We start from the raw sequence: 13,485 nt of genomic DNA, 5'->3' as shown, positions 1-13,485 counted from the left end.
AATTGTATTATTTTTGTATTAGATGGCACGACTGTCGATATTTTACAGGAAGCAAGGCTCAGTATTANATATATTGTCTATATCATATATAATGGTTAAATAAATAATATAAAATCATTTATATTGTTTTAAATGAATTAAATCTTAACTTATCGTACAGCATATTTTAAATGCATACTGTATAGTAATTAATTCCAAAAATATTGAATTCTTATTGAGTAATGAAAAATAATTTAAACTAAATTATTTCTATTAAAACAGTTAATGTATTTGTCTTCTTCACTTTAAACGCTTATTAAAATCTGCAACAAAATGTTGGGAAGAGAAAGATTTTTACTTTACGTGCTTTTGATTATTTGCTATTGTTCTTATACAGAACAACACGTAAGTTTCGGAAAGTATTTAATAACATTAAATGGTATTTAAAAGTGAAATTTTATTTTAAAAAATGATAAAATAATTTAAATTTTGTTCAGCCCGAATTCTACCTAAAAGATAAAAGTAAGTATTTTTCTTACTACTAATATTTTGATATTTTTAATTAATTATGAGTTAAAGGAATAAATATAATGCCAAATTGCCGAAGCTTTATAAATATTGTTTTCTAGCTCAACCGAAAGATTATTAATGCGACTTTATCAATATTTAACAATAAAATTATATATATAAACTACTGTTATAATCATATCAAAGGGTTGTTTGCACAAAGCTTGTTTAAGAAATAAAAGAAGAGAGATGAAAAGGTTTAATGTATTAAGATATTTTTTGAAATTTTTAGGACCTATGTGTTATCCTGAGATGGAAGAAGTTATAAATCATAGGAAAGCTAGAATTGTTGGAGGTTTCACTGCCGAAGATAGATTTGACCAAATGAGATTTGTGGTAAGTAAGATAAAATGTCTGGCATGAATGAAGATATCTGCAGATAAATATTAATTAATTAAGAAATGAATTATTTTTTCAGGCCGAGATTCATACTCCTAAAAAACGATTGTGTCTAGCCACTGTGGTTACCGAAAAACATTTAATAACAGCCGCTCATTGTCTTTACCGGTACGTAATTATAACTGTTTTGCATGAATATATTTTAAAAAAAGTGATAACAATTGAATAAATTTGTTAGCGAATAAAGTTTAGTACTAGTGCTATAAACGAAACTAGTTTTGGTAAACTGGTTAGCAATGATGTCGGTATCGTTGTGTTCACTTGCTCTTTTTTGACTTTTGATTAGTATTAAAATATGCTTGGATTTAAGATGTAATACTAGAAAATTTCTTTGTAACATAATGTTCAACTAACTGATAATATCTAATAACCTATCTAAAGAAAGTAAAGAATTTTAAATTATATTTTAGTCTACCACATTTAAGCGATATCTTATTGATAATTGGGGATTTTGACATTTCAACAACTGATGAAGTCACCCACGAAGTTCGATCCATAAACGATCTCGTAATTCATCCGGAATTTGATGGCAGAAGAGCAAATAATGACATCGCACTTATTGGGATCGATCCACCTGTTCATCTAGGTAAAGATATAAAAGCCGCCGTTTTACCTCCTGTAAATGCACAGCTTCCTATTGGAACAATGTGCACCATCTGGGGGTGGCAATACTATCCTTGGACTGGATACAGTAAGTATATTTAGAAATTCTTATAGTAAGTAGGAAATGTATTGTATTTTATATTTGAGAGTTCTGTTCTAACGTGTTTTATGATATGATAGGAAACGACGCTAAGTATATTTTGCATCGGGTTGACATTCCACTTGTTTCCAAAGACCAATGTAGAAAATATTATTATTCCGTTAATAAGACCAAACTTTGTGTCGGAGGACGAAAAGGGATGGCGATGACAAAACTAAAATTTTAAATATTTTCGTTATATCGGAATGACTTTACAAATTTGCATTTAAGAAAAAAGAAGTATTCAGGAGTTATCTTAAGATGATTTTTTAATTAGTGTCTATATGGCAATTAAACTTTTGAAAGCTGTAAATTTAAAAGTAAATTTTACTTAAAAATCTGACTGGACTTAAGTTTTCTTATCATAACATACAACACAATAACAGGCAAAATAATAGTATTTTCCGAAAAACAAAACAATTTTCTGCTAAATCATCATCTCACTCAGACGTGTGAGTAAGTTAAATAGCATACGGACGATCTACCACACCCTGCTCTGTTACTTTTAACAAATTGCAGGTTATACTTGTTATTTAAGCTTCTTAAGTATTATACGCAAGAAATAAAAGTCACCCGCTAATCTTAAGATTTTCGGAGCTATAGTAAATATAAACGAGTGTAAAATATGCTGAAAGTCAAAAGCAAACATTCTTTTTTCGTTGTTTTTTTTACAGCAAGTTCTAGTAAGCAAGCATGACTTTTAACTAACACAATATATCAATACGTTAGCATAATTCAGTATATCTTTTAATTTGTACGTTCAGCATCAAACCTTCATTTACCCGTAAAAAAATTACACGAAATAACAGTATAAAAATGTAATAAAATTGAAAAAATAATTAAAATATTAGAACTTCGTCCCTGACTAAAGTGCAGCGAAGGCTTCGAGTGACTTGTCAAGCACTTGACAAGTCACTTGAATGTAATAGACACAATGTACTGGCAAATACTGAAAGTACAGTACATTAAATGTAAATTACTTATAGTAGAATGACTTTCAAGTTTAAAAAAAAAAATTATAATTATAATTGGTTATATTATATTAGTTATAATAAAACACAATACTTTGTCAATTAAACGTTTATATTTAATACCATAACTTGAAATATTATTCTAGTATCTTTAACAATTTAAAAGTCTTATTGTTTGTGTATGACAAGTCCTAAATGTTTAAGCAAGAAGGTGAACTTAACTCCTTCATTATTTTCTATTCTCCTGTTAAAAGAAAATTTGCTAAATCATTTTGAACATGACAAAAAAAACATTAATAATTTTAGTATTGTCATCCAATGAAATTTCAATATAATTTGAATATTTAAATAAAAACTTTATTAAGCTGCGTTGGCTTTCGGAAGAACTATTAATTATATTAAGTAACAGGTTCATTTATTCGAATTTTTAATTTATTTCAATTTAACATACGTTATCTTTTACGATAAGAATAAGAATAATGACTTGATAATTAAGTGTTTTATAATATATGCTTGTATTTTTTATTGATAATTATTGAATTTTATTGATATATATTTTAATGCTTTTTTACACGTGTCTAGTTCTGAGATTCGTACTTCTATATATATATATANAACACTGTTTATATTGTTTTAAATGAATTAAATCTTAACTTATCGTACAGCATATTTTAAATACATACTGCACAGTAATTAATTTAAAAAATATTGAATTCGTATTGAGTAATGAAAAATAACTTACACTAAATTATTTCTATTAAAACAGTTAATGTATCTGTCTTCTTCACTTTAATCGCATATTAAATACTGCAACAAAATGTTGGGAAGAGAAAGATTTTTACTTTACGTGCTTTTGATCATTTGCTATTGTTCTTATACAGAACAATACGTAAGTTTCGGAAAGTATTTAATAACATTTAAAAGGTATTTAAAAGTGTAATTTTATTTTAAAAAATGATAAAATAATTTGAATTTTTCCAGCCCGAACACTACCTAAAAGATAAAAGTAAGTATTTTTCTTACTACTAATATTTTGATATTTTTAATTAATTATGAGTTAAAGGAATAAATATAATGCCAAATTGCCGAAGCTTTATAAATATTGTTTTCTAGCTCAACCGAAAGATTATTAATGCGACTTTATCAATATTTAACAATAAAATTATATATATAAACTACTGTTATAATCATATCAAAGGGTTGTTTGCACAAAGCTTGTTTAAGAAATAAAAGAAGAGAGATGAAAAGGTTTAATGTATTAAGATATTTTTTGAAATTTTTAGGACCTATGTGTTATCCTGAGATGGAAGAAGTTATAAATCATAGGAAAGCTAGAATTGTTGGAGGTTTCACTGCCGAAGATAGATTTGACCAAATGAGATTTGTGGTAAGTAAGATAAAATGTCTGGCATGAATGAAGATATCTGCAGATAAATATTAATTAATTAAGAAATTAATTATTTTTTCAGGCCGAGATTCATACTCCTAAAAAACGATTGTGTCTAGCCACTGTGGTTACCGAAAAACATTTAATAACAGCCGCTCATTGTCTTTACGGGTATGTAATTATAACTGTTTTGCATTAATATATTTTTAAAAAAGTGATAACAATTGAATAAATTTGTTAGTGAATAAAGTTTAGTACTAGTGCTAGAAACGAAACTAGTTTTGGTAAACTGGTTAGCAATGATGTCGGTATCGTTGTGTTCACTTGCTCTTCTTTGACTTTTGATTAGTATTAAAATATGCTTGGATTTAAGATGTAATACTAGAAAATTCATCGTAACATAATTTCAGACTAATTGATCCTATCTAATAACCTATTAAAGATAATAAAAAATTTTAAATTATATTTTAGTGAACCAGATTTAAGCGATATCTTATTGATAATTGGGGATTTTGACATTTCATGGGTTGATGAAGTCACCCACGAAGTTCGAGGCATAAAGGATCTCGTAATTCATCCCGAATTTGATGCCAAAAGAGCAAATAATGACATCGCACTTATTGGGATCGATCCACCTGTTCGTCTAGGTAAAGATATAACAGCCGTCGTTTTACCTCCTGTAAATGCACAGCTTCCTATTGGAACAATGTGTACCGTCTGGGGGTGGCAAGATTATCCTTGGACTGGATACAGTAAGTATATTTAGAAATTCTTATAGTAAGTACGAAATGTATTGTATTTTATATTTGAGACCTCTGTTCTAACGTGTTTTATGATATAATAGGAAACGACGCGAAGTATATTTTGCATCGGGTTGACATTCCACTTGTTTCCAAAGACCAATGTAGAAAATATTATTCTTTCGTTAATAAGACCAAACTTTGTGTCGGAGGACGAAAAGGGATGGCTTCTTGTAAGGTTAGTCATAATTCTGTTAAAATGTTACACGAACTAACGATACTAATTGTAAATTCGAAATGCACTTATAATTATAAATAATAGCTAAAAAATTTTAAGCTACAACTACATATTTCTGGTAAAATTATATTTCAATTCTTACTTTTTGAAAATCAAATTTAGTAAAAATATACTGCTTCAGATTATTGTCGTACTCGTATCTTTCGTAAACGAGGTATTTATATTGTGAAGAGGAAATATTAACGAATATCATATAGATACGAAACAAAGTTTACTTAACCTTATTGAAGATTAAACAGACATTGTTTAGAATGGAAGTTGGTTATCGCACACATGCACAATATCGAGACTTAATGAAATCTGAGATCGATGTCTTACATCTTGCTCACACGAATCTGTCTGAAGACGTGCATAGCATTCACGTTTAAAGTCACTATGACTATGAACACCTGTGAAAAAAACAGGCAGTTGCATTCCTGAATTGATCCTAAGAATTAGAGAGCAATTTAAAGTCAAATCTTAATTGAAATCGTTGGACCGTTAACTTGATTACTGAAAAATAATACTGATTATCGGTTATCACTATCAGAAAAATTAGCAAATAAATAAACGACTAAAGCTAGAAACACTAAGACAAAATAAAAAGTTATAAAATGCGAATTCGAGTCATTAGAATACCCATACAAAAACCTCCCTCCAAAATTTTAGAAATTTTCAACAAAAGGAATAGCACATATTAAGCTTCAAAGTGAATATATAACTGTGCCCCTAGACACAAAAACACTCTTATATTCAATACTTTTCCTCTGTTAGATATAACAGGCTTGGTTTATTTATTACAGTAGAGCCTTGATTATCCGACCTAATTGGGGACTGGGGTTGGTCGGATAATTCAAAGGGCGGATAACCGAAAAGTATGAAAAAATCCATTATTAGTGTATATTATTATATCCCATGTAATTAGTATATTAGTATATCGCTATTAACCTACTTCGCGTTGAATTTTCGTCGATGTTAAGCCCAACAAAAATTTTTTAAATAATAATCGTCGCTATTGTATCGTAAAAAATTAGAAAATTAAGCCTCGTTTAAATACTGGCTCCTTTTCATGGTCGAGCCAATGTTGCCAGCTGAAACATGCAAAAATACTATTAAAGTAGCCAAGACATAGCCAAATATTGTAGCGCCACATCACTAGCGGACATTTGAAATTCGCCAACTAGGACGGTCGGTTAACCGAGGGGTCGGATAATCGAGGCTCTACTGTATACGCAGCAACGCGATACGCGGGCGATCTACCGATATAAGTAGTTCCTCCCGGAAGGTCTTTTATGAGAAACTGCCCCTATTAAAGTGTTACTAACGTTGAAAAAACCCGGAAAATTTCACGTGGCCAGCCCGTTGACGAGGTGTAAACCCATGACCAACTAGTGTTCAGTGGTTTTATTCGCTCGGCTCTAGTGAGCATAAGATATTAGCAACCAGAAAAGTAACTCTACGGTGTCTTGTTGTTTTAAAGAAACTTTTCAGCGCCAACTCTCTCTTGTTTGTACTTTTATTAGAATTTAATAGATTACGTTTCTCTTAATCTTCTGTTTCGTTTGATTTTCAATCAGTTTTACGTCGTTGCATTTAACATCAAAAATCATTCAAAATGATTGTCACAAAATCACAGATTGCACTTTCATGTTTTTAAAAGTACAGTCATTTGACTTAAATTTTTAAAATTAATTTATCAAGTTAGTGAACAATGTTTCAAACAGCTATTAAAGATTAATAGCATTGCATTGCATTTTTAGAACACGCTGCATAAGAAGACAATTTCAGATTCATGAATTTGAAAATAGTTATGTATGATGACGATTACTTTTCTACACTATCAAAAGTGAAATCGCAACGTTACAAAAGGAATTCGCGAAACCACATGCAAATTGCCAAACTGATAGATGTGACAGAGATATGTAAATGATTAAGTATACGTACTGTACGTTTCGAATCATATGTACAGTATTTAGCTATAGAATACAAGGGCCAGTACATTTTTTTAAAATTTAGTGGAGTACGTAGAAAACGTAAAAAATGCATCAGAGACAACAGCGAGCCGAATACCATCAGTTAACAGCAGCGGAACGACACCATGTCATGGAGCTGCGCGACCTCCGTTTATCGATGCACGCAATTGTTACGCGTATTGGGCACAACGTTAGTACCATCCGGCAAAGTGTGACACGATGGACGCAGGAACATCTGAGAACACGCCGAAAAGGGAACGATTCGCATCAGAGCGCACAGACCAGCAGATTCGCCGAATGGTTTGTCGGGATTCCTTCACCACGACACTCAACACGCACCCATCGCGGTCAACAGGTGCGTCTGTGTCAACTCAAACCATTCGCAACAGGTTGTACGACGTCATGATGCACGCATGGCAACCAGCAACGGGGCGCATTAATCGCTCGACACGGGGCTGCACGTCTGGCGTGGAGTCGTCGTCATCGCAACTGGACCATCGAATAGCATCGTGTATTGTCCACTCACGCACACGGCACGTGGACGTGAATACTGTTTAAAAATAGGACAACAGCTACAATATAATAGATCAGAAATACAAAATGGTGCGCGAGTATGGTTAAAAGTGAAAAGATAAAATTAGTCCAACAACTAGAATTTCGTTAGCTACATAAAATACTTTTAGAATAGCAAACGCTTTCCATTGTTAAACTTTAATTTTTATTTATTAAATTCTATTAAGGTCTATTTAAACATTATCGTGTTTTTATCTAGATCCGAATAAACTGAGGTTTCTAGCGTAGTATTACTATTTTTTCGCTAATATTATTATTATGTTGTTATCTGAAAATGATTTACTATAATTTACTTTTATACAAAAGGGTGATTCTGGAGGAAGTCTTCTTGTTTGGATTGAGAATTATTATGTCGCTTGCGGAATCGTTTCGGCTGGAATTGGATGTGGAAAAGAGGGTATACCAGGAATTTATGCTGATGTGTCTAGATACACTGGATGGATATATGGAATGACCCTGGATGCAGCCTGCAAACCAAGCATACATCTAAATGCGACTTATCCGCAGTAATTTATGACAAAAATGTTTCGATTAAACAGCAATTTATAAATGAAAATAAAAACTAATTGCCAAGAATGAAGGTGTCATGCAGAATTTTATGTAATACTGGTATATATACTCGTTATACCGATATTTTACGCTGTCGAAAATTGCATAAATAGAGTCTGTTAATAAAAAATCAACAATTTTTTAAAAACTTTTAACAATTAACAATGCTACTGTTTTCCGTTTTAGCTGTCAATCGAAACTGTTTAATGCTGAGAGGTAAGAATCTCGATTAATTCCATATTTTAAGCAAACAGTTGAAATGTACTGTACAAAATATTTGTATGACTAACAAGTAAGCCTGCTCTTGAGCAATACACACATTTAGAAGATTATTTACTTTATCTTAAATAAAATGAAGTTACTACGGTTTTTACTTAATTACATGTAACATTTTTAAGGTGCGGTTTGTCTTGCTGTGCTATGATTTCCTATTTGCTTGAATAGTGTTACCGTTTATAATTCATAGAAATAAATTAATAGCGAAATTAGGTTTTAATCACTAAAATTTTTTATCGCGAAAGTGAGACTGAATATTTACATTTATGAGAGCCTGAGTGCCAACCGGTGGTTCGTGAACCACTGATGGTATGCGACAAAATTCTGGCGATCCGTGGCGAAGTTTGAACATGGATCAACTTAAGGTTACGAAAGTGACGACAATTAGAAAGTGGAAGTGAGGAAAAATACCAATCGAAGTGGTTAATCTGAGACCAAAACTGATAAAAACTCTGATTCTAAGGACACAGGGAGCTTCTCTCTCTGATTTCTCGTTGTTATATTTTACTTGGTCGCCGTCTCCACTTTACTCTTGACACGTTTGCTAAAGTGACTTCAACTTCTCTGTGGACGTTTAACCACATTATTCCGGGATATTCGACAGGAACAAGTTTTTTTTTTTCATCACAACTTTCTCGCTCAAAGGAGGAACCGAAGATTTACAATCATACAGTGCTCTACATCCCGAGAATTATATCTGTAAGCTTTATTTCTACAATTAAATATAATACTGTGGGCCACGTATTTTACTATTTTTATATTTAAATAAATCGGGACGATATTTTTTAACTGTTGAGTCTGATTCGGTGTCTATCACACCCACATACGATTCGGCACTTTTCTTCCATTCAGACTTAAGCGTGACTCGGCGACCTCACAGTTTGGTTATGTATATATATCGGGCTTCGGAATGTTTATTATAGTCAATAAATAAATCAACATTAAATAATGTTGTGAGTATTACTGTCGTCCTTCGTGGAAAAGAGCCAAGAATCCATAAACTTAATTCAAAGAAGCAGCAACAAACTTCACACAGTGGTAAATTAGAAACTGCCAGCGCACTAACCGGCGCCATGAGGTTGAATCGCCACTGTATATGGAGATGCCACCGTCTATGTGTATATAGGCAAATTGCAACTTTGTGGTGCAATATATGCAAAACGGCTTAAATGTGCCACAAATGAGATAATGTAATCAGGTCAAAATATAGATTACCATAAAACCTGGACATCCAACTACCCCCTGATAACTTCTTAAGTCCTGAGCCCTTTTCTCCGCTCTGTAACAAATTTTTCACACTTATTCTCTGGGACTGAAAAAAATATCGACTTTTATAAAATATGGACACCCTACTCTTCCGCAATTTGATCTCCCTAACATTCAGTAATAAAAATAACTTAGATGAAAGGCTAAAATAACTAATTTTTGGCCGGGAAATGCCGAACATACCCGCTAGTTACTAATAAATACAAATAATAACGAACTCTAAAAAATATAAATTTTTAAAATATCCTTATAAATTTAAAATACTCTAAACTTAAAAGTGTAAATTAGTTGAAGAAGTAATGGCTTATACGGCAGAGAAAAAAAAACGCGATTTATTTGAATTAGCTTCATAATAAGGCTTACAGGCTCACCTGGAGGCCAAAATGATGGAATTGCTGAGAGAAAGAATAGTTATCACGAACTGAGAAAATTAGTGCCTCCTAAAACCTCTATTATCATACTTATATTTGATGATAAAGGTGGTGATATAAGTTTCTATTTGCTATTGTTCGAATGCCAGGTACGACGAATTGGTTTGGAGAAAGAGGATGGGGTGATACATTTTTAGGACTATTGCCATAGGTAATTACTCAGCTTATTTAATGGAAAAGTTAAAAAAATGCGAATAATTATAAGTAGTTGTTAAAGCGATATCAACTGAATTCTGAACAAATTAGATAGAAATGTCTGGACCACGTCAACGAGCCACGAAGCACATGGAAAGATTACACTTTTGAATGCCGAAATTATTTCGAAGAGTGGTTATCATGTCCAGATATTGAATTTGAATTCGATGCTTTGAAAAAACTTAAAATTGCGTATCAAACAAAGATGGCAATTCTAGCAGTGGTTCGAAAACACTTTATAGATGAAGGGCCGAAATTAATAGACTCTGATGAAATGGCTGAAAAGCTGGATATATAAGAAAACACGTGTTCTAGAATGAAGAGTTTCCTTTTAAAACTTTTGAAGTATATGACATAATCAAAAGGAAATCTGTATTTCGAAAATTACCTGTACGATCAACTGTCAAGCCAGAGAAATCATATCCAGATATTTAGAAACGATAAACCTGTGACGCTTGATGCAGAGAAATATTTCGGATATTAGTTCTAAATTCACACACTTTTTCGATAAGAAAAAAAGTTGATGCGTTTTTAGAAAACGGAAAACGCATGTTTTCAGATACACCGCTCACCTGGTAAGAGAGGTTCGTTTCGGCGTGGAAACTATTCCAATAGTTAAATGAAAAAAAAAAAATATGGAACGCTTCACGATTTTGCGTGTCATCCTTGCGCAGGGGCCATGCTAATCTTCTCTGTATCGTTCCAATTTTAGAATATGTACGACCGAAGTTGTACACCGTATACTAACGGGCCAATTCTATATATACCAACAACTTCAACTGTCGCGTCTTCACGGGTGTGCCTACGTTTATGGTCAGATAGAAGTTGATTGCCACCGCGCAGATTTATCTATCGCTGTTCATTGTAAATTAGAACGATTGCTTTTCGAGATTTCCTGAAATTTTCGCAGATAAATTATTACCCGACGATTAACAGTTGCACTTTACATCCTGCGATAGCTACAACGTTTGACCTGCCAAGACCAGTTGGATTTTGGCTTGCTCGTATTAAGCATACTTAAATTCGATCTTAATAATTATTTTATGCACTATACATACGTTCTTTGGAATCGCCAGCTACAATCATCGCTATTAAAATTTTATATTACGCTCTCGACAATTATACTTGATATTTTCAATATTTGTGTCACGTGGTATTTTAGTTGCACGTTGATGGGTTATTTATCGCAGCTGAGGCGTTCCTAATTCTACGATGCTTCAAAGAAAACAATTTCTTTCTTGCTTAATTGCTTTACTACGAATTTATACTTCTTTCACCTTTATATTGAATTCACGTTCGACACGCACATAATGAGTGTTCTGCTTACTGCAACAGAACACTAAAAATTCGCCGAATTGTGTTTAAGCTATTTCATTCATTTAATTACAGCAACTTTGATTAACTTGGAAGTGTCAAATGCTTGCTGTAATATTGTCATTTCTGACTTAACAAAAGCAAAAATATTCAGTTTCCACTGCAATATGAAATTAAAATGCTCAAACCATGAACGATGTTCAATGGAAAAAGTAGCAAAATGAAGCGGATAGCAGAGAGTGGTTTCGATCCACCGACCTCTGGGTTATGGGCCCAGCACGCTCCCACTGCGCCACTCTGCTTTTTTTTTTTAAATAACAAATAATTTTATTATCCAGACAATGTATCAATTATACAGAAATTATACCAAAATAGATGGTTATAGAATAGTTACATATTTACATAAAAAATATTCAATAGTTTACAAAATAATTACAGGTTTAGTTGTAGTGAACCATTACGTTTCATAATGAGTCCAGTCTTTATCCAGTTTTCTTTTTCGATATTCGTAAGGTTCTGCTTTTTGTACTCTAGTAGTTGTTTCTGGTTTTCCATTAGGTTTTTAAAAATGAAAAAGGTTATTTGTTCGTTTGTCCTTTTGTAATAGGATAAATTTCTGCTTGTCCAGATTGCGTTGATCGCGATGGTTAGGATTGTTAGTTGCTGTTTAGTCTCTGNAAAACCTAGACACCGTCGACCACGTAATCTATCATTGTTCAATTTACAATCAACATACACTTATTCTGAAATTAGAAATTTTTACACTTGGTTTCAAGTGGCCATATCCACTCGATAAGATTGTTCAGAAGCCACCGTTTGATGCTTTTTACAATTGTGTTAAAAAAATATGGAAGAAAAGACTATTTATAATTTCTAATTTCTAGTTTTACATTTTAGTTTTCACTAAAAGTCGAATACTAATTTTATGTTTATTTTGTATCGTGTATTTTGGTTTATGTATTCTTAGTGTTAAACATCCATAGGAGTGGTGCACTTATTCTAATAAAAAACAAGAGAAAGAAACCACCACACGGACTTTCTCCCATGACAAAAAATGTGTAGAACGTGAATCTGCTAGCGATAATTATTAGTCTATCATGTCACACGAGACAACAGCGTTCTTAATAGAAACCGCCAAATTGAAGCCAAATTCAAAACGCCACCACTCAACGAGATCAAAAAATAAAAATAAGAATATTACGTAAGACGAGATCTATTATCCCCCTACCCCTGAGTAAGAAATAGTAAGAAATTTTTTACCCCCACCCACCCCAAAATGCCTTACGTAATTTATGGACGGCTCCTTAGGTCCCTGCTAACAATTCTGTTGTTAATGAATTTTTGGCGAAAAATTCGACAAATACGGTTTCTCAAACTCCGTATTCACCCGATATGGCCTCGTGAGACTTTTTCCTGTTTCCTCGACTAAAATATCTACTTCGTGGTCACCGTTTTGAGTCGATTGATGCCATAAAACAAAATTATCTTTCGGTCCTGAAGGAGGTTTCGCGAAAACGACTTTTAAAGCATGTTTGGAGGATTGGAGAAAACGTTGTTGTGAATGCATTGCAGTGGGAGAATTACTTTGAAGGGGACGAAATAAATTCAAATTTTGCGTTTAATTAGACTATTCCCGATATATTTTAATCACGGAAGAATCACATGTCTTTGTTTTATTGCATTTAAAAAATTTAATATTTAAATTTCTCAAAAACTAAACTCACCATCTTAATACTGCTTACGTCAGTGAGGAACGTTATGTCGTCCGCATAAGCAGTGTATTTTATCTCGCTGTCAATATTGTTTTGAAGGCGGTATCCTTTGATGCTACCGTCAGCTGTAATAT

General features: G+C 32.4%; 4 protein-coding genes and 2 non-coding genes across 6 annotated transcripts in view; 4 read left to right on the top strand and 2 right to left on the bottom strand.

The window, feature by feature from the left end:
• The window catches only part of LOC111640634 (venom serine protease-like), a 43,912-nt gene extending 43,813 nt beyond the window's left edge, over window positions 1–99 (top strand). Inside the window, exon 6 of the mRNA XM_023386669.1 lies at window positions 23–99. Within this exon, the coding sequence (XP_023242437.1) occupies window positions 23–99 (77 nt within the window). The remainder of the gene's footprint in view (window positions 1–22) is intronic.
• A 162-nt stretch (window positions 100–261) lies between these two features.
• On the top strand, window positions 262–1,874 carry LOC111640633 (plasma kallikrein-like). The gene is made up of 6 exons (XM_023386668.1): window positions 262–384; window positions 477–501; window positions 779–882; window positions 965–1,053; window positions 1,356–1,636; window positions 1,729–1,874. Exons 1-6 carry the CDS (start codon window positions 313–315, stop codon window positions 1,872–1,874), a joined length of 717 nt encoding a protein of 238 aa, XP_023242436.1. The 5' UTR covers window positions 262–312.
• A 1,164-nt stretch (window positions 1,875–3,038) lies between these two features.
• Window positions 3,039–4,327, top strand: LOC111640630. Its single transcript, XM_023386666.1, has 5 exons — window positions 3,039–3,067; window positions 3,425–3,547; window positions 3,640–3,664; window positions 3,942–4,045; window positions 4,128–4,327. The coding sequence occupies exons 2-5, from the start codon at window positions 3,476–3,478 to the stop codon at window positions 4,242–4,244; spliced, it is 318 nt and encodes a 105-aa protein (XP_023242434.1). The 5' UTR covers window positions 3,039–3,067; window positions 3,425–3,475; the 3' UTR covers window positions 4,245–4,327.
• A 76-nt stretch (window positions 4,328–4,403) lies between these two features.
• Window positions 4,404–9,171, top strand: LOC111640632 (tryptase-like). Its single transcript, XM_023386667.1, has 4 exons — window positions 4,404–4,420; window positions 4,517–4,797; window positions 4,890–5,023; window positions 7,915–9,171. The coding sequence occupies exons 1-4, from the start codon at window positions 4,404–4,406 to the stop codon at window positions 8,116–8,118; spliced, it is 636 nt and encodes a 211-aa protein (XP_023242435.1). The 3' UTR covers window positions 8,119–9,171.
• A 1,783-nt stretch (window positions 9,172–10,954) lies between these two features.
• Window positions 10,955–11,060, bottom strand: LOC111640637. The gene has a single exon (XR_002759296.1). It is a non-coding gene; the product is annotated as a U6 spliceosomal RNA (small nuclear RNA).
• Window positions 11,061–11,869: 809 nt separating this feature from the next.
• On the bottom strand, window positions 11,870–11,941 carry Trnam-cau. The gene has a single exon. It is a non-coding gene; the product is annotated as a tRNA-Met (tRNA).
• Window positions 11,942–13,485: the final 1,544 nt, after the last annotated feature.

Source organism: Centruroides sculpturatus, unplaced genomic scaffold (assembly GCF_000671375.1).
Source record: "Centruroides sculpturatus isolate CEXI.00-Female unplaced genomic scaffold, Cexi_2.0 scaffold1160, whole genome shotgun sequence".
NCBI classification, from domain to species: Eukaryota; Metazoa; Arthropoda; class Arachnida; order Scorpiones; family Buthidae; genus Centruroides; species Centruroides sculpturatus.
Note: the sequence above shows the minus strand (reverse complement) of the source record. Positions and strands in the feature narration are given on the sequence as shown.

Excerpts from the sequence above, each read along its gene's own strand:
- LOC111640630 (XM_023386666.1), top strand. The coding sequence starts at position 3,476 with ATGTTGGGAAGAGAAAGATTTTTACTTTACGTGCTTTTGATCATTTGC. Across the intron at positions 3,665-3,941 it reads ACACTACCTAAAAGATAAAA|GACCTATGTGTTATCCTGAG; the intron begins GTAAGTATTTTT and ends TGAAATTTTTAG. Across the intron at positions 4,046-4,127 it reads TTGACCAAATGAGATTTGTG|GCCGAGATTCATACTCCTAA; the intron begins GTAAGTAAGATA and ends TTATTTTTTCAG.
- LOC111640633 (XM_023386668.1), top strand. The coding sequence starts at position 313 with ATGTTGGGAAGAGAAAGATTTTTACTTTACGTGCTTTTGATTATTTGC. Across the intron at positions 502-778 it reads ATTCTACCTAAAAGATAAAA|GACCTATGTGTTATCCTGAG; the intron begins GTAAGTATTTTT and ends TGAAATTTTTAG. Across the intron at positions 1,054-1,355 it reads GCCGCTCATTGTCTTTACCG|TCTACCACATTTAAGCGATA; the intron begins GTACGTAATTAT and ends ATTATATTTTAG.
- LOC111640632 (XM_023386667.1), top strand. Across the intron at positions 4,798-4,889 it reads TTATCCTTGGACTGGATACA|GAAACGACGCGAAGTATATT; the intron begins GTAAGTATATTT and ends ATGATATAATAG. Across the intron at positions 5,024-7,914 it reads AAGGGATGGCTTCTTGTAAG|GGTGATTCTGGAGGAAGTCT; the intron begins GTTAGTCATAAT and ends TTTATACAAAAG.